This window comes from Suncus etruscus, chromosome 1 (assembly GCF_024139225.1).
Source record: "Suncus etruscus isolate mSunEtr1 chromosome 1, mSunEtr1.pri.cur, whole genome shotgun sequence".
Classification (NCBI taxonomy): domain Eukaryota; kingdom Metazoa; phylum Chordata; class Mammalia; order Eulipotyphla; family Soricidae; genus Suncus; species Suncus etruscus.
Genome location: NC_064848.1, coordinates 147,392,870 through 147,412,934, shown reverse-complemented (window position 1 = coordinate 147,412,934; position 20,065 = coordinate 147,392,870). Strand labels below are relative to the sequence as shown.

General features: G+C 40.2%; 1 protein-coding gene across 1 annotated transcript in view; it reads right to left on the bottom strand.

The window, feature by feature from the left end:
• AKR1D1 (aldo-keto reductase family 1 member D1) overlaps positions 1-19,750 on the bottom strand; it is an 87,984-nt gene extending 68,234 nt beyond the window's left edge. The window contains 1 exon segment of the mRNA XM_049776044.1: positions 19,588-19,750. Coding sequence (XP_049632001.1) covers positions 19,588-19,680 — 93 coding nt within the window. The 5' untranslated portion in view covers positions 19,681-19,750.
• Between the last annotated feature and the right edge of the window lie 315 nt (positions 19,751-20,065).

Here is a 20,065-nt window from a genome sequence, read left to right as displayed (position 1 = left end):
CAATCCCAATGGCCCATAATCATTCTTAACCAGGTCACTCTGAATTTACATTATTTTATTAAGAAAAAAAATCAGCGGGGCCGGGCGGTGGCGCTGGAGGTAAGGTGCCTGCCTTGCCTGCGCTAGCCTAGGACAGACCGCGGTTCAATCCCCCGGCGTCCCATATGGTCCCCCAAGAAGCCAGGAGCAACTTCTGAGCGCATAGCCAGGAGTAACCCCTGAGCATCACAGGGTGTGGCCCAAAAACCAAAAAAAAAAAAAAAAGAAAGAAAAAAAATCAATTCCAGATTTCACACAGTGGTGATTAGAAGCTGGTGTTCAGAGTGTAGAGAAATGTCCTCTTGGAGAGCTCTAAACCATTAGTGAGAAAGTTCTATCCACCCCATGCAGCCCTTGACTATGTGGTATCATAAAAAGGAACATTAGTTTTACTAATGTTACTAATGATAGAAATTTCCTGGTGGCCATTTTGTAAGGAGATACAAATTCACTGAAGAAAGCTCAATTATACATCAGAAATGGAGATGAGCCGGAGAGATAGTATGGAGGTAGAGCATTTGTCTTGCATGCAAAAGGACAGTGGTTCAAATCCCGGCATCCCATATGGTCCCCTGAGCCTGTCAGGAACTATTTCTGAGTGAAGAGCCAAAAGTAATCCCCCAAAATCTAAAAATAAAAAAAAAATTGGGTAAACTCCTTGGCTCCAGAGTATAGCAAGAAAAAGGAAAGAAACTGAGTATAAGAGAGGAAACACAAATATGAAAGGATGCGGGACAGGGGCCAAGCAATATCATGTGCATTGGTAGTATTAAAAAAGGACAGAACTCGGAGAGATAGCACAGCAACGTTTGCCTTGCAAGCAGCTGAACCAGGACCAAAGGTGGTTGGTTCGAATCGGTGTCCCATATGGTCCCCCGTGCCTGCCAGAAGCTATTTCTGAACAAACAGCCAGGAGTAACCCCTGAGCACCACCGGGTGTGGCCCAAAAAACAACAACATAAAAGGACAGAACTAGGCTAGGGTGGTAGCACAGTGGTAGGGCATTTGCCTTGCATGCAGCTGAACCAGAAGACACGAAATAATAAAAACCAGAGCAGAAATAAACAACATATAAACTAAGAAAACAATACAGAAAATCAATGAGACCAGGAGTTGGTTTTTGAAAGAATAAACAAGATAGACAAACTACTGGCAAGACTCACCAAAAAAAAGAGGGAAAACACCCAAATAAGCAGGATCACAAATGAAAGGGGAGAGATTACAACAGAACCCCAAGAAATCCAACACATCATAAGGACATATTATAAACTATACTTAGTTAGGTTAGAGAACCCAGAAGAAAATGATAAATTCTTGGAAAAATGCCAGCTTCCAAGACTAGAAAAGGAGGATTTAGAAAGCCTAAACCAGCCAATCACGTCGAAAGAAATTGAAACAGTAATTAAGAAACTCCCCAAGAACAAAAGTCCAGGCTCAGATGGTTTTACAGGTAAATTCTATCAAACATTCCAAAAAGAATTACTTCCACTGATCCACAGGCTCTTCTAAACCATTGAAAAGACAAGAATCCTCCCCAATTCCTTTAACAAGGCTAATATTACTCTGATTCCCAAAGAGGCCAAAGATACCACCAAGAAAGAAAACTAAAGACCAATCTTACTAATGAACATAGATGCAAAAATACTCAACAAAATCTTAGCGAACCAAATCCAGCACTACATCAAAAAGATTATACATCATGACCAAGTGGGTTTCATCCTAGGGATGCAAGGCTGGCTCAACATACACAAATCAATCAACATCATACACCACATCAATAATAAAAAAGACAAAAACCACATGATCATATCAATCAATGCAGAGAAGGCATTTGACGAAATCCAACACTCATTCATGTTGAAAACACTAAGCAAAATAGGTCTGGAAGGAACCTTTCTCAAGATAGTTACAGCTGTCTATGAAAAGCCCACAGCTAACATTATCCTTAATGGTGAAAAACTGAAAGCATTCCCTCTAAGGTCAGGAACTAGGCAAGGATGTCCACTCTCCATTCTTATTCAACATAGTCTTAGAAGTCCTAGCAATAGCAATCAGACAAGAGAAGGAAGTCAAAGGAATTCAAATAGGGAAAGAGGAATTAAAGCTCTCTCTTTTTGCAGATGACATGATGATATAAATGGAAAAGCCTAAAGAGTCCACAGCAAAACTCCTAGAAACAATAAACCAATACAGCAAAGTGGCTGGTTACAAAGTCGATACACAAAATACAGTAGCATTTCTCTATACAAATAACGAAGTAGAGGAGAGAGAGATTAAGAATACAACTCCATTTAAAATAGTATCAAAAACATCAAGTACCTAGGAATCAACCTTACAAGGGAAGTGAAGGACTTATACCAGGCAAACTTCAAAACACTTCAGAAAGAAATTGAAGAGGATCTAAAGAAATGGAAGAACATCCCATGCTTATGGGTAGGTAGAATCAACATAGTCAAAATGACTATCCTACCCAAACTCCTATATAGATTCAACGCAGTCCCCATCCAAATTCAAACATCATTCTTTAAAGCAGGGGTCCTCAAACTTTTTAAACAGGGGGCCAGTTCACTGTCCCTCAGATCATTGGAGGGACTGACTATAGTAAAAACAAAACTTATGAACAAATTCTTATGCACACTGCATATATCTTATTTTGAAATGAAGAAACAAAGCAGATACAAATATAATATGTGGCCCGCGGGCCATAGTTTGAGGACCACTGCTTTAAAGACTTAGAATAATCAATCGTAAAATTCATCTGGAACCACAAAAGACCCAGAATAGCCAAACACATACTAAAAAACAGGAGCTGGGTGGCATCTCTTTACCTAACCTGAAGCTATACTATAAAGCCATAGTGATCAAAACAGCATGGTACTGGTACAAGGACAGAGCCTCAGACCAGTGGGTTAGAACAGAATTTTCAGACATAAGCCCCCAGATATACAGTCTACTAATATTTGACAAAAGAGCCAAGAACTTGAAATGGGACAAAGAAAGCCTTTTCAACAAATGGTGTTGGTACGACTGGAAAACCATTTGTAATAAATTGAAAATTGACCCATACTTCACCCCATGTACAAAAGTCAAGTCAAAATGGATTAATGACCTTGAAATCAGATCCGAATCTATAAAGTTTATTGAGAGTAAAAATAGGCAGAACACTAGAAGAACTATATATTAAAAAAGTCTTTGATGATAGAATGCCAATGGCAAGAACTTTAGCATCAAACATAAACAAATGGGACTACACCAAATTAAAAAGCTTCTGCATGGCAAAAGAAACCCCACTTAACACAAGAAGACAGTTAACTGAATGGGAAAAAATTTTCGCACTCAACATGTCAGATAAAGAGCTGATATCCAGAATATACAAAGCACTCAGAAAGCTGAGACCCCCAAAACCAAATAAAGCTATATAAAAATGGGGAAATGAAATGAATAGACACTTCTCTGAGGAAGACTGAAAGATGGCCAACAAACACATGAAAACATGCTCACCTTCACTCATCATTAGGGAAATCCAAATCAAGAAAACAATGAGGTACCAACTTACACCAGTGAGGATGGCTCACATCAAAAATAATGGGAACAATCTGTGTTGGTGGGAATGCAGTATGAAAGGCACTCTCATCCACTGCTGGTGGGAATGCCCCCTAGTCCAACACCTATGGAGAACAGTCTGGAGAGTCCTCAAAGATCTCAGAATTGAGTTGCCATTTGACCCAGCAATTGCTCTCCTAGGTATCTACCCCCAAGTTGGAAGGACATTCATTCCAAAGTATGTGTGCAACCCACTATTTATCGCAGCACTCAGTATAATAGCCAAGTCTTGGAACCAACCTCGATGTCCAACAACAGATGAATGGGTCATTAAGATGTGGTATCTATACACAATAGAATACTACATGGCAGTCAGAAATGATACATTCACAGACTTTGCGGCAACGGGGATGGACCTAGAACATATTATGTTAAATGAAGTAAGCCAGAAGATGAAAGACAAACACAGAATGATAGCACTATTCTGAATCACCTAGAACATACACCTTATATACAACTAATACTCAACAATCAAATAATAGGGTTTAACAGGGTAGAAACTCCAAACACTGTAACAGTCAACATATACCGGAGAGCAATGCCCAAAACACATGAAAGAGGTACAACTATTGACTACACATTATACCACAAAGAAACCAGCAAAAACAGAAACAGCAGCATAGAGAGAACAGGTATGTAATCAGCCTTCTACTACAAAGGCCCATAATAATCCCTTAGGGATCTTATACAGGATTACAGGTAAAGAATACTATGGGAAATCACTGACTCCAATGGAAGCATTTCATAACTATTTGTTTTAATGCCTTAATCTTACTATATTTAAAATAACCTCTCAGCTTTTCTGTCCACAGGCATTCTTGGATACAAAGGGTGGACAAACTAAGATGGCATCTCGGAAATCACTCACATGAGATACCATACCCAGCTTGCACTATGAGAATGTCCTGATAAAACTCTTTAACATACCCTTTATCTCTAGCTTATAGCTTCTTTTAGGACCTGAAACACGTGACCAGCCAGACCACCGAAGCAGCAACTGTGACCTACAGACTTATACTACAGGCCCTACTCATCAAACACAGTCAAGCAAACTAGCATTCCCATGCTCTTTTCTCCTTTCTTCTCACTTTCTTTTTTTTATTTCTCTTTTTCTTTTTAATTGATTTTCTCTTTTCTTCTCTCCTGCCCCTTCCATATACTTTCCCCTTTCCCCCCTATGGAAATCTGACTATCCCTTCACCCCTCAATCCCACCCAGATTTCCCACCTCATTAAAACTCTTCACCCTCAGTTCTTAACCCATTAGGCATCAAGACTTACCTCCTACCCCAACGAACCAGTACCCAGCACCCAAGCAAAGAGACAACCAGTCAAACCCACACCTCATCCCCTGCAAGAAAAGGTAACCAACTCCTCTGCTGGCTCTTGCTGCGCGGTCCTCCTTACCAACCCTTCCTAACGTTGACTGTCACTTGAAACCGGACTTAGCTATAAAAGTATCCCCAATGCAAGAACTCTTCCCAGGACCTCCCTGCCGCAAATCTTTTGCCATTCTCAAGAGGGTCAGGTTGTGTGATGAAAAGGCGCCCGGGAACTCACACACCACAAGAAAATCTCAAAAGACAATGGGGAAACCTATACTTCCATCATAAGTATAAGACCTGTATTACACCACCTCTTTACCTGCGTTTCCCCAAAAGTAAGGTAGTCTCTTGCATCATTCTGTTCCTTTAATCACTTTTTTATTTCATTCTTTTAAATCTGTTTTATATATATATATATATATATATATGAACACATATATTTTATTTCTATTTTTATCTTTTTTGGGTGCGTGACCCATTTCTGTTTTCTTCTCTTTCCACCCTCAAATGCACCGGCAATATAATGTAGCACCATTTCTCCCTGCAAAGGCACACTAAAAAATGGGGAAATCTTACATATAAAAACGAGCTCTTATCTACTAGAGATAAGAACTAATACTTCTTTACAATACAGGGGCATCTCCCACCTTGAAAATATGTCACGTGAACCCAACTTAGACCCCAGGTGATTAGACACCAACCGTCCAGCCTTGAACACTGGATCCCAGGCATAGAAATGACATAGTTCTTCACAACAGCCACAGGAAACAAATCCCATCCGGGACATCCTTAATACTGCTCGGGCATCAATAAGTGCTCTAATATGATATCTTGACAACGAGGAAACTGGGAATAACTTGACGTAAGAGCAGGTTATCCTACCTCACCAGCTAACAATAAGACAAAATCAGAAGACTTGTCACCCTTTGGTCTGTCCAAATGCCAAGATCATGATTTACAGATGACTGGCTTATAGAACCATGACCAGACTGTATGTATCCTGGAACCAATAAAAAAGCCCTAGTCTAGGGTTTGAGCTACGACCTGCACAACAACCATGATCTCTAGTTCCAGAGGTCTATCTGAGACAATTGCAACGGAAAGGGTCTTCTGGAAACATAACGAGAAACGCTATCCCAGGCCCCATCCTAGGATCAGCGCAAAGACCAAGGCCACCAACCACAGAAAACAAATTAAAATGTCACGGAGGGAAAAGAACTTCTAGAACCACAAAGAAAGACTTCATCATATGTTCCACTCCCTGACCTGTGCAGATAGAGATCTCTAGATACAGAGGTCTGATTTTATCACCCAGGACGGAGCAGAAGTCTTCCATACACCACAAAAGCACCAAGGGGAGAGTAAATGAACCTGAAAGGAGTCTATAGTTAATCCCATGACAATATACTTCAAGGCTGGAGAAACCCTGTTTCTCTTAGGCCAAGGGAATTTCTTTTCGAATGACTCCAATATTTACTGTGCCTGTGCAGGAGGGAAGAAAAAAAAAAAAGGCAAAAAGCACAACTTTTTTTTTATTTATTTATCTAGTTTTTGCTGATTTATTTGTTTTGGTGTGGTTATTGAAGTTGTCTCCATTCATATTTTTTTCTTCTTTTCTTTTCTTCCTTTACGTGCTCTGCCATTTTTTTTTTTATCTCAAGACCATGGCCTTTATGTGGTGCTTATCTTTATTGTTGGAGTGTTCACTGGATGTTTTATTTGACAGTTCTTTTTGTACTATCATGGTGTTCCACCTCCTTTTCCCCCTTCATGGTGTTCCACCTCCTTTTCCCCCTTCATCTTTCAAAATTAGGATGAGAGCTTCCAGAAAAACTCTGCCCATTTTCAGCATATTTGATTTTCCCCCAGTTTATTACTTTTCTCTTCTTCAAACAAAACCACATAACTTTTTTTTCTGCTTGTTTGCTTGTTTTGGTTTTGGGGCCACACCCGGCGGTGCTCAGGGGTTACTCCTGGCTGTCTGCTCAGAAATAGCTCCTGGCAGGCCCGGGGGACCATATGGGACACTGGGATTTGAACCAACCACTTTTGGTCCTGGATCAGCTGCTTGCAAGGCAAACACCGCTGTGCTATCTCTTAAACTATCTAGTCCCACCTCCCAAAACTAGAGCAGGAAATAAGGGAGGTACCAAGACCAAACAGGTGTAGGACTACTAAGTAGTTAGCTAGGCACAGAGGGGACCACTTATTTTGGCAGTCCCGGGGGTGAGGGAGGAGGATATGGGAGGTAGAATGGGAACGGAGGTAGAGGGAGGACAATTCGGTGATGGTAATTCCCCTGATTTTATGTTAATATGTTCCTAAACTATTATTGTCATTGATATGTAGGCCACTATGATTAAAATAAAAATTATATTAAAAAATACATTGTGACTACAGAGGCAGGGGCTGGGCTCAGAAGACTCAACATGCCAGGACTTCTGGGTGTCTTCGACTGGTATGTTGGGGCCACTGAGCAGGACAGCTAGCCATAGGGCCCCTGGGCTGACCACTTAGTACAGGGGACTGAGATCCCCCCACATCAGACAGGTCTTCAGGGCCATGCCTGGTAAATCGGGCCCTGGGGGGAGGGTGGGGAAAGAAATTCCTCTCGTATGCATACTGGACCCCATTCAGGGGTTCTTTTCTAACTAGTATTCATTTTCAAAAGTGCGCGGGTGCATATATACTTTTTAACATCATCCAAAAATGTTCTTAATTCTTGACTGTTTCTAAGAAAAAAAAAATGAAATGCCCTATATTTGGAGGATTACATTCAAATAGGTCTCTAAAATCAGTGTATATGTAGACGTGACTTTCTATACAGTGGTCCTCTCTGACTGCCAAGCCTAATCCATAAACAATTCATTTATACAATGTATAGAACCCCTCTGATATATTGCCCATCCCCCACACCAGAGTCCCTTCTACTCCCTCATCTCCTAATCTGGATTCATTATCTTCCCCTTAATTATCTCTTTACCCTCAGCTCATTATTACTCCTTAACTCTCTCACCCCAACCATCAGAACCCCACATTTACCCTTTTTAACTTCAGTACTGCACAGTCCTAATCACAGAACAAAATCATGTGTTGGATTTAACAACCCCCAACTATTTCAAAAGACATAAAATGAACACATATGTCTTTTTAAAATTTTATGTGTATTTTCTTTGGCAGCTATAACCCTTACTAAATATTCTTTTTTTTGTTTGTTTGTTTTTGTTTTTGGGCCACACCCATTTGACGCTCAGGGGTTACTCCTGGCTATGCGCTCAGAAGTCGCTCCTGGCTTGGGAGACCATATGGGATGCCAGGGGATCGAACCGCGGTCCATCCTAGGCTAGTGCAGGCAAGGCAGGCACCTTACCTCTAGCGCCACTGCCCGGCCCCACTAAATATTCTTTTACAGTGACAATTCTACCCACTTTTTATCTTTTCTTTTCTTTGTGAGCTTTTCACTAAGAAATTTTAGTGAAAGAGTCCCTCAGTTTAATGCTTATGATTGAGCCATGTCATGGGGATTGTTGGACTTGTTCTTACAGTCCCCATATGCGCAGATAACGCCACATGGCATTGTTCCTTGTTTGCATAGGCACATTATATTGGGAAAATACTATACATACAAATAAGTTCTTATCTAAGAGAGATTGTAACAGACAAATCTTGTAGTGCAATGAGACCTTACACCCTGAACATTGATATAATGACCTGGCACAGGCCTCAAAGAATGGGCATCCTCCAATCACCCCTGAACCAGGGAAGATATCTACGAATCATCCAAGGTTCTTTTTATAACAACACCTGGAAGCAATCCTCTACCAGGGAAGACCCTACTACTGCTCTGACATCGACCTGCTCAAAAGAGACTTCCCTTAGCACTAAGAAGACTTGACAACAACAATGACTTGCTTACGGGACAGGACTCTCTGCATTGCCCTTTAAATTGTGAGGTGAAATGAGAGGACGCTCCGCACCATTCTGACTGCAGTGTAGGATATGCAGCTTCCAGGATCTTTAATACAGAAACATGAGACCAACAACAGAGACTGTGTGAAAAATAAAGCTGTATTGGCACTACAGACAATGACTAGGATTGGACAAACTAGTTTGCCTGGAGCCTAGAGTTGGTCTTATGCCAGGAAACTTCAGGGGTAGGGTCTCCTTGTATTTAGTCTAAGGCTTTTCCTTTCAATGTCCCTCATATTTTGGTGGGCTGATGCAAACAATAATTGCTACTCTAACACCGTTTTTACTCTTCTCCTTTGACTCTAATCCTTAAGAAAAACTGTTGGAGACAGTGTACTGTCAGAGATCAATTTTTCGGGTTTTTTTTTTTTTGAGCCACACCCGTTTGACGCTCAGGGGTTACTCCTGGCTATGCGCTCAGAAATCGCCCCTGGCTTGGGGGGACCATATGGGACACCGGGGGATCGAACCGAGGTCCTTCCTTGGCTAGCGCTTGCAAGGCAGACACCTTACCTCCAGCGCCACCTACCCGGCCCCGAGATCAATTTTTCTGTCTTCTGTCTTTTATGCAGCCTTTTACCTAAGGCTGCCTACCTGCAGACTTTGCTGTAAGCTTTTGAGCTAACAGGAAAGGTATTTCGCAGCTGAAGGAGATTTTCTTTGAAGCCAAAGAGAAAAGTAAACACCCCAATGCCAGTTCCAGATTTAGGCCATTCCCTTTAGCTTCTTTCTGGAGTTAATAGCTACGCTTCAAAAACCTGCCCCTTCACAGACTGTTGTTAGCTCCAGATAAACGAGCTGCAGAACCCACTTTGGAGACATAAGGTCTCCCTCCCCTCTGGAATGTTTTACTGTCTTTGTTCCATAGCCTTCGCGCCAAAAAGTATGATTGACATGTCTTTTTTCCTGCCCATTTCTTCTCCTCTATATAAGAGATGCTGGACCCAATAAAGGTGCCTCTGACCGGATATTTCGCCTGAGGTCTTCATTACTAACCTCTCTCAGATTTTTTACAGGTGTGGTTGTTCTTTTAACCCAGCCAAATAAAGGTGCGGACGTCCAAGAGCCTCTCAGCCGCTTCCCCGCTGGCCGGGCCCCTCCGGGGGGCTTTAGGACCCCGCAAAAAACAACTCATGTAAACTTTTGAGGTTAACTTAAACTAATATGCATGTGCATGGAAGTGTAAAAAAGTACTTTGTCTTCAATGTTGAAGGAGTTACATAAGTTTTATGGCTTTACATTGCTTTGTGTGCTGCTAAGAATTATTATGTATTACAATCTGGGGACTTGAGGGACAAAGTAATTGTACATGGGTTTTGCTTTATTTTTCTTAATGTTCTTTGGCTGAAAGTTCAAAGTTAAGATATCAGCAAGGGGACTTCTGAGAATTCTGTTTATGGGTGACTGTTCTTCCACTGTAACTTTACCTTGTTCTCTTTCTTTGCATCTTTGTTCTCATAATTAAAAATAAAATAAAAAAAACATTGTGCTCAAAATAAAAATAAATGAATTTATTTTTCCACATTTAAAAAAAGGACATTCTTACGCACAGAAAATAAGAAGAATACCCTTTTACTGGGCACTGAGAGGACAAGATTTTTACATTTTCTTTGTGTTTGGGTTATATCTGAGGGTGATCAAGAACTATTACTGGCTTGGTCCATGAGGGTCACCCCAGGCAGTGCTCTAAATACAGTGTTGGGAATTAAACCCATACCTCTAATATGCAGTCTTTGCTCAGTCCCTTGAATTATTTCCCCAATACATTAGATTTTTGTTTTTGGTTTTGGTTTTTGGTCACACCCGGCAGCACTCAGGGGTTACTCCTGGCTCTACTCTCAGAAATCGCTCCTGGCAGGCTTGGGGGACCAGATGAGATGCCGGGATTTGAACCACCATCCTTCTGTATGCAAGGGAAATGCCTTACCCCCATGCTATCTCTCCAGTCCCCCAATAAATTCTTTATTTCCCAATAAATTCTTAATATTAGAGGCATAACTTTTCTACTTTTCAGATTGCATGTAACTTACTATTTTTTTAGCTATGATGACCTTTGAAACATATAAAAGTTCATCTCATTTTATAGTTTTTTTCTCATAAGAAACAAATCAAGGCAAATGGTTTAGTTGTAGGAAATAAAATTTTCAAATCAGGAGCAAGAGAAATAGAATAGTGTTCCTATTTAAAATTATTCCTATTGAGAAGATTAGAGAATATTGTTGTTACCAGAGTTTGATTAATCAAGCACACTAAAACAGAGTCTATGGTAAGAGAACAAAGAGGTTTTATTCTCCAATGGACTGAGTCTGGACAATAGGGTGTTTAAACAATAGCTAATCATTGGGGGAGGGGGTTGGGGTCACACTTGGCTGAGTTCTGGGGTTACTCCTGGCTCTGAGTTCAGAAATCGCTCCTGGCAGGCTCAGGGGACCATATAGGATGCCATGAATTGAACCAGGGTTTATCCTGTGTTGGCCACATGCAAGGCAAACACCCTACTGCTGTGCTAACCTCCAGCTCCTATCCAATCATTTTAAGGGTCATCAGAAAGCTAGAATCTCTATCCCTATATCCCTTATATACCTATATCCCTTCCCTATAAAATCCTCTTCATGATCTTAGGAGGGGTTCATCTCCAGAAGGAGATGGCCCTGGCCTGCCAATGTGGGATTTTTTGGCAGACTGATTAAAGTTTTATTCAGTTTTGTTCCAGTTGTCTCATCCTTTGACTCTGGACTCAAACACTCTTACATCCCTCTTATTAGGTGCCTCATTCATGACAGGCCTACAACCTGTGGTCTCTGTGTGTGTCATCTCTTATCTCAAAAATCCCTGTTTAACATTGGCCAGCTAATATTTTTGAAATAGAAACCTAATTTTTTCCTCCTATTATTTTTGTTGTTGTTATTCATGTTTCTCTCTACCTCTCTCCCTCATTATCATTGTTATGGTAGTTGTCATTGTGTTTAGTGCTCTAGATACACTCACTGTTCTTTGTGGCAAGATTCGTGTCATGACCTAGTTCTCCTGGCATTCATCTCTATTATTTCTAGATATTATTGTTATACTGTCTTTTATTTTTCTTATATCCTGCAGATGAGTGAGACTTTTTTATGTCTCTCTTTCTGGCTCATTTCACTTAGCATAATAGTCTCCATATCCATCCATGTATAGGCAAATTTTATGATTTTATTTTTTTCTAATAGCTGCATAGTATTTCATTGTGTAAATGTACCACAGTTTCTTTAGCCACTCTACTGTTGTTGGACATAGAGGTTGTTTCCAGATTTTGGCTATTGTAAATAGTGCTGCAATAAACATTATTTTTATTGTTTATTGTTTTTATTGAGGGCATTTTTGTATTGTGTTTTTGGGCCCTGGGGTATCCCTAGGAGTGGTACTGCTAGATCCTATGAGAGTTTAATTTCCAGATTTTTGAGTAATATCCATATTGTTTTCCAGAAAGGTTGGACTAGACAGCATTCCCACCAGCAGTGAATGAAAGTTCCTTTCTTCCCACATCCCCACTAGCATTTGTTCTTCTTCTTCTGGGCAGCAGTCCTTGCCTTTAGAGAGGAAAGTCATAAAATAAAGAAGTTGGTGTTTGGCATTTGCTTTCTCAAAACTAGGTTCTATGGCAAGAAGAGTGGGTGTGTAAGAGGGATGTCAAGGGTCCTAGAAAGAGGTTGGGATATACACTCTACTCAAAAAGAAAATATTACCCAAACATTTTTTGTGGCCCAGATAGCATTTCACAAAGAACAAAAGCCCAAAAAGAAAAAAAAGAAAAAAAAATTGTCTTATGGAGAAAATGCCACTGGCTGAAGCCTGAGTTCAGGGGAGGAGAACATCTAAAAACTATGTGCTTCTTATAGCTCAAAAGAATATGGTACTTAAAAGTAGAAGCTACCTAATGGTATTATCTGAAAATTAATTTTCTGTCAGGCTGAACCTAGATGCTGATTATGTCAACAGTTGTCTCCAATGTCACTGTCCTCTTTCAGAGTGGTGACTGAGGTCTTTCTGACTCACTCTATGAGTGAGTGACTCACTTCTATGAGTCTCTTGAGTGCTGGTTACATTTTACTCTTAATTGACAAACAGAGCACTTTTTTTCACTTATGTCTACTAAATTGGGAAAACCGAATTATGGATTTAGCTTCCTTCCCCAGGACTCTTTGTTTCTGCTTTTCACATGGCCCCTAATTCCTTGAAGGCAGAAATGGAGAGAACACCCTCTGTCCTGAAAAAGACTCACTGGCCAAACTCTCCTTTGGCTCCCTTACACTCTTCTCCAGTAAAGTCTGACTTTTGAACTTCCTCACTGTTCAATTTTAGCAAGAATCTTGCCAACGTAGTATAGAAATCACCTCTCTCCTATATCTATTTTAGTTGTTTTGGGATTTTTTGTTTGTTTTTTATCATACCCGATGGCACTCAGGAGTTGATCCTGGCTCTGCACTCAGAAATCGCTCCTGGCAAGCTCAGGGAACCACATGGGATGCTGGAAGTCAAACAACCATTCTGCTGCATGCAAGACAAATGCCCTACTGCTGTGCTATCTCTCCGGCCCCTCCTATATTTTATCATCCTTAAAATCTAATCAGGTTTTTCATCTTCTATCATCCAGGGTGGCACCTAGTCATTGCTCTTTGTGTTTTGTCTTCAGCAAGAACCATGGTAAGTTGGTTTAGCGAGAACCTATGTTTCCTCTTAATAATTTTCTATTTGCTAACTTCCAACATGTCTTCCCACTTGTACATACAGTATTCAAAATTGAGTTCCTTCTCTCCCTCTGAGGCGAAATTCCATCACAGAGTCCCTATTTCTCTCAGGATAGTTTTCCCCTCCTAAATAAAATTTTCCTTCTGGTACTTTAACAAGTGTCAGTGAATAATTATTTCTCTGTATTGCTTTGCTCCCAACTTAAGAAAATATTTTTAAAAAGCAATCTTAGAATGAGAGGATGGCCTTGCCTCCTCCAAGAAAAACAAATTTTCCTGGATTGTGGGACTGGGGAGTTCTGTACAGAAGGCACTTGCTTTGCACATCGTCAACCCCAAGTTCAATCTCCAACATCCCATATGGTCTTCCAAGCACTGCCAGGAGTAATTGCAGAGTGCCAAATTTATGTATGAATAAGTGAATTTATGTACAGAGTTTGGTGTTACTAAATGTTACTAAATGCTGATTCTATCTCAAATCCCCCAAGTTTTGGGGTAAATGACCTCTATACAAGAAAGTATGGAATAGAGAGAGAAAAAATATGTATGTATATCTGGAGAAATGTGGAAGCACAGCTATAAAGGAGAGCTGTAAGAATGCTGCCCAAAGCAGAAAGGAGAAGAAAATCTTCTAGGACAAAGGAATAGGCTTCATCAAAACAATGTAACTACTCCTTTCGTCTTTTCCATGCTTTTCTCCTTATCTAATGTGCCAAAAAATAACTTTATTCTTACCATATCTCATTTTATGTCAGCTGTCTTGCTAATTCCTTGAGATAGTTTAGCTTATGATGTTCCCAGCGAGAAGGAGGCATTTTAACCTAGGCATGAATCCATCATTTGTTCTGTCATATAGAAAACAAGCTGGGCCACTGATAATGTTCGTTTGTCCCATGATAGATGGCTGTCTGTATTCTTATTCAGGGGGTCCCAGGCAACAACTCTTACAAGTAACAAGACTGATGCAGTTTCTCCTGCCACCTTTTTTTTTTTTTTAAAAAAACTTTCTCTGAAGATGTTTAAATCCTCCCCAGGTGCCTTTTCTAACTTCTGTGTCAAAACTGAACAGATATACCTGGACTTACTTTACTATATAGGTGAAACATAAAGAACTTTCAGTTAAAGAGCTACCTTAGACTAGCATTCACCTTTGTACTCTTTTCAAGAAAAAGAAGGAAAGGGAGGAAAGGGGAAGAGAGAAAAAGGAAGAAGGGAGGGGAGAGGAGATAAAGGAGAGTGAAGGGGAGGGAAGTGGAGGGGAGAAAAATGAGGGGAGGGAGGAGGAAAGGTCAGGGGAGAGGAGGTTAAGGAAAGGGAAGGGAAAGTAAGGGAGAGGAGAGGAGGGCAAGGGAGGGGAGAGAAGGGTAAGGAAGGGAATGGAAGAAGGAAAGGGGTGGGGAATATAAGGAGGGGAGGGTTGGGAAGGGGAGGGGAGTATAAGGAAGGGAGGGATGGGGAGGGGAGGGAAGAAAAGGAGGAAAGGTCTTGAGGAGAATCTTGGTCATGTCAGTTGGAGAAGACTAGGTTTGGCATCACTTTCAACTTCCAGAAATGATTATTTTATTGCTAAATCTAGTTTAATATGTGTTAGGGCTATTGAGTTGAGTGGGCTTTGAGTCCTGGCATCTAATTCACTGGCCCAGTCAATGAATGCCAAAGGAGATGACATTTGTGTGGCATATGTGGCATTGGCTGATTCAATAAAAAGCTGAGTCAGATTTACACACACACACACACACACACTCCATTCTTCCTACTTTATCTTAACACTTCACAACTTTACCTCATTCTTCATGATCCAAATATTCAGAAACATGCTATGTTTTAATTCATATTAGTATCTGATTTTGAGTTTCATATTGCCTTATAATTTGTAATTCTAATCACCAAAATGTTTGGTGCAGGCATGATCTTTACTTTTGATAGTATTTCTCTTTAGTCATACTTCAAATTCATATGTTTTATTTTACAAAGTGAGTTACAACATTTTTGAGAGGAAATAACTTGTGATGGAAATGTCTCTAGTTCATAGCACCTAAAATACTCTAGTATTACTTTGTAATACTTCTTAGTGGACATAACCCTTTGAGTCCCATTCAGTTTAGCATGTTTTTGACATTTTCTCTTTATTCCTTTTAATTTTATAAAGACACTCAGATTTATAAAGTTGTTCATAATATAGTTTTTTCAGGTGTATAATGTTCATCACTAGTCCCACCACCATGGTTCCTATCCATCCAGTAATGTTCCAAGATTCTTTCTCCTCCCCCCACAAGCTTATCTCCTCAGCTGAAATATAACAAATCTATTGCTTCAACAAAACTTAAAGGAATGGCAAATGAAATTAACAAAAAAAATAATGGGGCACCAGAAGAATCAAATGCTAATCATCAGATCAAAAATCAATCTCCTTGTGAGATTACTGGAGGGTAAAAAGAAAAAAAAAAACTTGAGACTGGAGAGATAGCATGGAGATAAGGCATTTTTGCCTTGCATGCAGAAGGACGGTGGTTCAAATTCCAGTATTCCATATGGTCCCCTGAACCTGCCAGCAGCGATTTCTGAGCATAGAGCCAGGAGTAGCCCCTGAGCACTGCCAGGTGTGACCCCTCCCCACAAAAGGAAAAGAACTCTACAAAACAGGGAGGCAGAGCAGCATTAAGCAACAAAGGCAGAACTGTGCACAGCTACAAGGCCATGTTCCCAAAGATAGCAGTGAGTTTGGTCATCTGATAAGGCTAGGAATTGTGAAATGCAGCATGGACTCATCTACATGGCCCAACAGGCAGGAGTGAAAAGAGAAAAAAACCAACGATTTGGCTATACAGTTGTCAGACACTGCCTATTAGAAAGCAGTTAGACCAGGAAGTGGTGTGTTCTTGCCATGCACCAGGATTTAGAGCTACAGACCTGGCTCTGCTTGTGGGCTCAAATATTAGTATGGAGGGAGGAATCAGAGGAAAGGTTGAGAGTGTCAGGGGGGCCTCACAATTTAGCCATATGGAGGGCAGCAGCACAACTGTGAAACAACAGGCCACAAGACTGCCAGCAATGAACATAAAGCCAAAAGCCTCTTTATTTGAAGACTTCACCTGTCCTAGACCAATCCTCCTGGGTGACCCAGGCATGGTCTTGAGCATATCCTACATTTTGAACTAAGGCCCTTGCACCAGAGAAAATCATGAACTCAAAGAAATCATGTAACAAGCAGAATGAATAGTCATAAGACTTGAGAAGATATGAGAGTAGAAATAAGAAAACTTCAAACTGAAATAACAGGTCTGAAAAACTTAGTAGGTGAAGTTAAAATTCATTGAAAGGCTTTACCAGCTGAGTAACAGCTTCTGAGGAATGAATCAGTGAGCTGGAAGATAAACTGCATAGCAACTCCAGACAACAGAAGTTGGAAAAAAGCCTTAAATTAAATGAACAGAAGGTGGAAAAAAATCCTCAGAACAAGCAACAAAAAGCAATTGATAATTTTTTTCTTTTTGGGCCACACTGGTGATGCTCAGAGGTTACTCCTGGCTATGTGCTCACAAATCGCTCCTGACTTGGGGGACCATATGGGACGCTGGGGATAGAACCACAATCTGTTCTAGGTTGGTACATGCAACCTACCACTTGTGCCACCACTCCAGTCCCTCTCTACATATTTGAACATTACTGCCTCAGCCTAGAATATCCTTTATTTGTTCTACTAAAGCATCAAGACCGCTATAGGAGACTTCTTTAAATTAATCTTGTAGCCACTACAGCTTGTACTTCTTCATGCTTACATGGGGCCTTGTATTTGGCTTTACTAGGTAGCATTTCCTTCCCTCGATTTCTTCTCTCCTTTATACTCGGGGATCAGGATGATCTAGGTATTCCACTCCTTTACTACATTCTACTATTATTTTTTGAAATATTTAATTCCCTTCACTTTGTTGATCAAGATTAAACACAGGCCACACACAGTTTCTTTAGTTATGAAGCTCAGGGGTGCTTCAGAAATCAAACACTTTCCTGCTATGCTAAAAACCCTAAACAGCATAGCCTTTGGAATCCCATTCTGCATTATGGAGAGATCAAATTTGCAGTTTGCTGACCTCACACTCATCAGTAAAGGCCATAACTTCGGGATCTGTGCTCAGGGGAGTGGGTGCCAGGGATAGAACCTGAGACAATCACATGCGGGGCCGGGTGGTGGCGCTGAAGGTAAGGTGCCTGCCTTGCCTGCGCTAGCCTTGGACAGACCGCGGTTCGATCCCCCGGTGTCCCATATGGTCCCCCAAGCCAGGAGCAACTTCTGAGCACATAGCCAGGAGTAACCCCTGAGCGTTACCGGGTGTGGCCCAAAAATCCAAAAAAAAAAAAAAAAAAAAAAAAAAGAAAAGCAAGTTATAAGGCCCATAGATATGATTCCATGTAGGAAAGAAAAACAAAACTTTGGGGCTGGGCGGTGGCGCTAGAGGTAAGGTGCCTGCCTTGCCTGCGCTAGCCTTGGACGGACCGCGGTTCGATTCCCCGGCGACCCATATGGTCCCCCAAGCCAGGAGCAACCTCTGAGCGCATTGCCAGGAGTAACCCCTGAGCATTATCGGGTGTGGCCCAAAAAAAAAACAAAAAAAAAAAAAAAAAAAAAAAAAAAAAAAAAGACAATCACATGCAAGGTTTGCAATTACCTGGTGTACTTATCTCTCTGGCCATACAATTAATTGTTTAAGTCTATTAGAGTTTGAATGATCCAGTAGCATAGTTCTTCATAGTTCATGTTTTGTTCTTTTTCCATTTTGTTTTGTTTTTGAGCCACACCTGTTGATGCTTAGATTTTATTCCTGATCTGTATTCAGGAAACATTCCTGGTGGTGCTTGGAGGACTATATGGGATGCTGGGAATTTAACCCAGGTCAACCACGTAGAAGGCAAATAGCTCAGTTGCTTTACTATGTATGTGTAGCCTAATATTTTATACATTGTAGTAATAGAGTTTCATGTATAAAATGAATATGTAATATAATGTATTAACATATTAAATTATATTAATTTTAATTAATTAATATGACAATTAATATAATGTGTAATATAATGAAATGTAATATCATTTCATACATAAAATGAATAAAATACGTCACATTGTGCCTCATCCATAGTATGACCTTCAAGTATAGTATGAATAGCTCTTATAAAATGTTAGCTTGAACTAAAATTTCTCATGTCTGGACTTCTGAAACACATAGGCCAACATCATAGAAATTCTATGTATCTCACTTTAATCTAATCAGCATTCATTTGAATTTCAATAAAGGAAGCAGGTTTTTATTTTCTAACCCCATATAAATTAAAATCTTTATGATTTACTTTAACTTTTGTTAATTACTCATTCAGCCCAATAATATAAGTAATTTCAAAAGAAAAGTCAAATAGATTGATGAAGTAAACAAAGCTCTGAACATATCTCAAACAGACTAATGTCAGCGAGCAGGAGCCTGAATCTAGGTGAAATAGTATAACCAAGATACTCATAATGCATTTGGGACATCCTTAAGATGTCTTCTTTTGTTTTTTAAGTTTGGTAGTCTGGGAATATACTCCTTATGTGTTCATTTGGACCATATTGAGATAGTCTTACTTTGCAGATAATGTGCTTGAGAACTTCTGCTTTTCTACTGTCACCTCAGCTGCCTGAAAATTTCCCCCATTAGATATTCTAGATGATGGAACTCTCACTTTTGTTTAGACCCTAATTTTCTAGCAAAATCCTAACACAAATATCTAGAATCCTTTCACCTCTCAAATAAAACAGAGTCCTTTCCCCTCTCAAAATATGCCACTTGTTTTACTTTCACTGGTCTGCTGTCAGAATTGATTTCTGCCAAAAGATCAATTGAACCTGTCTTCCAGATAGGTTTTAGTAAGATTCAGTTTAGAAACAGGGACACTTACTGATTTAGGAGTTGAGTAGGTGCCAAGTCCGATGATAGGAATACTGTTCCCATCACTGAGAGGTATTCGGTGATTAGCAGCACTGAAATCCATTTGAAGAGAGTCAAAACCCTAGCTGTGTAGGAACAATTGTGATCACAACAGTAATAGACTTGAAACACTGTCCTTAGTCCTATTTATATCAGAGAAAAAAGCAACAGAGGGAGGAGTAGTGGGAGGGGAAAGAGATTAAACAGATTGTGTTTCTCAATCTTCTTTAAATAATAAATAGCTTATTCTCAACAGCCTGAGTAAGGTTGTCCTTTGAACGTTATCAGAGGAGTGAACAGCCTGAGTAAAGTCATCTTTTGAGCTTATTATAGGAACTTTATTATAGAGTTTATGGACACTTTCAGGCAAAGATAGGACAAAAGCAACCAATTTCTAGGAATCTGAATGCCTGTTGGCATCACAAACCTCTCTTGGATTCTGCCCCCAC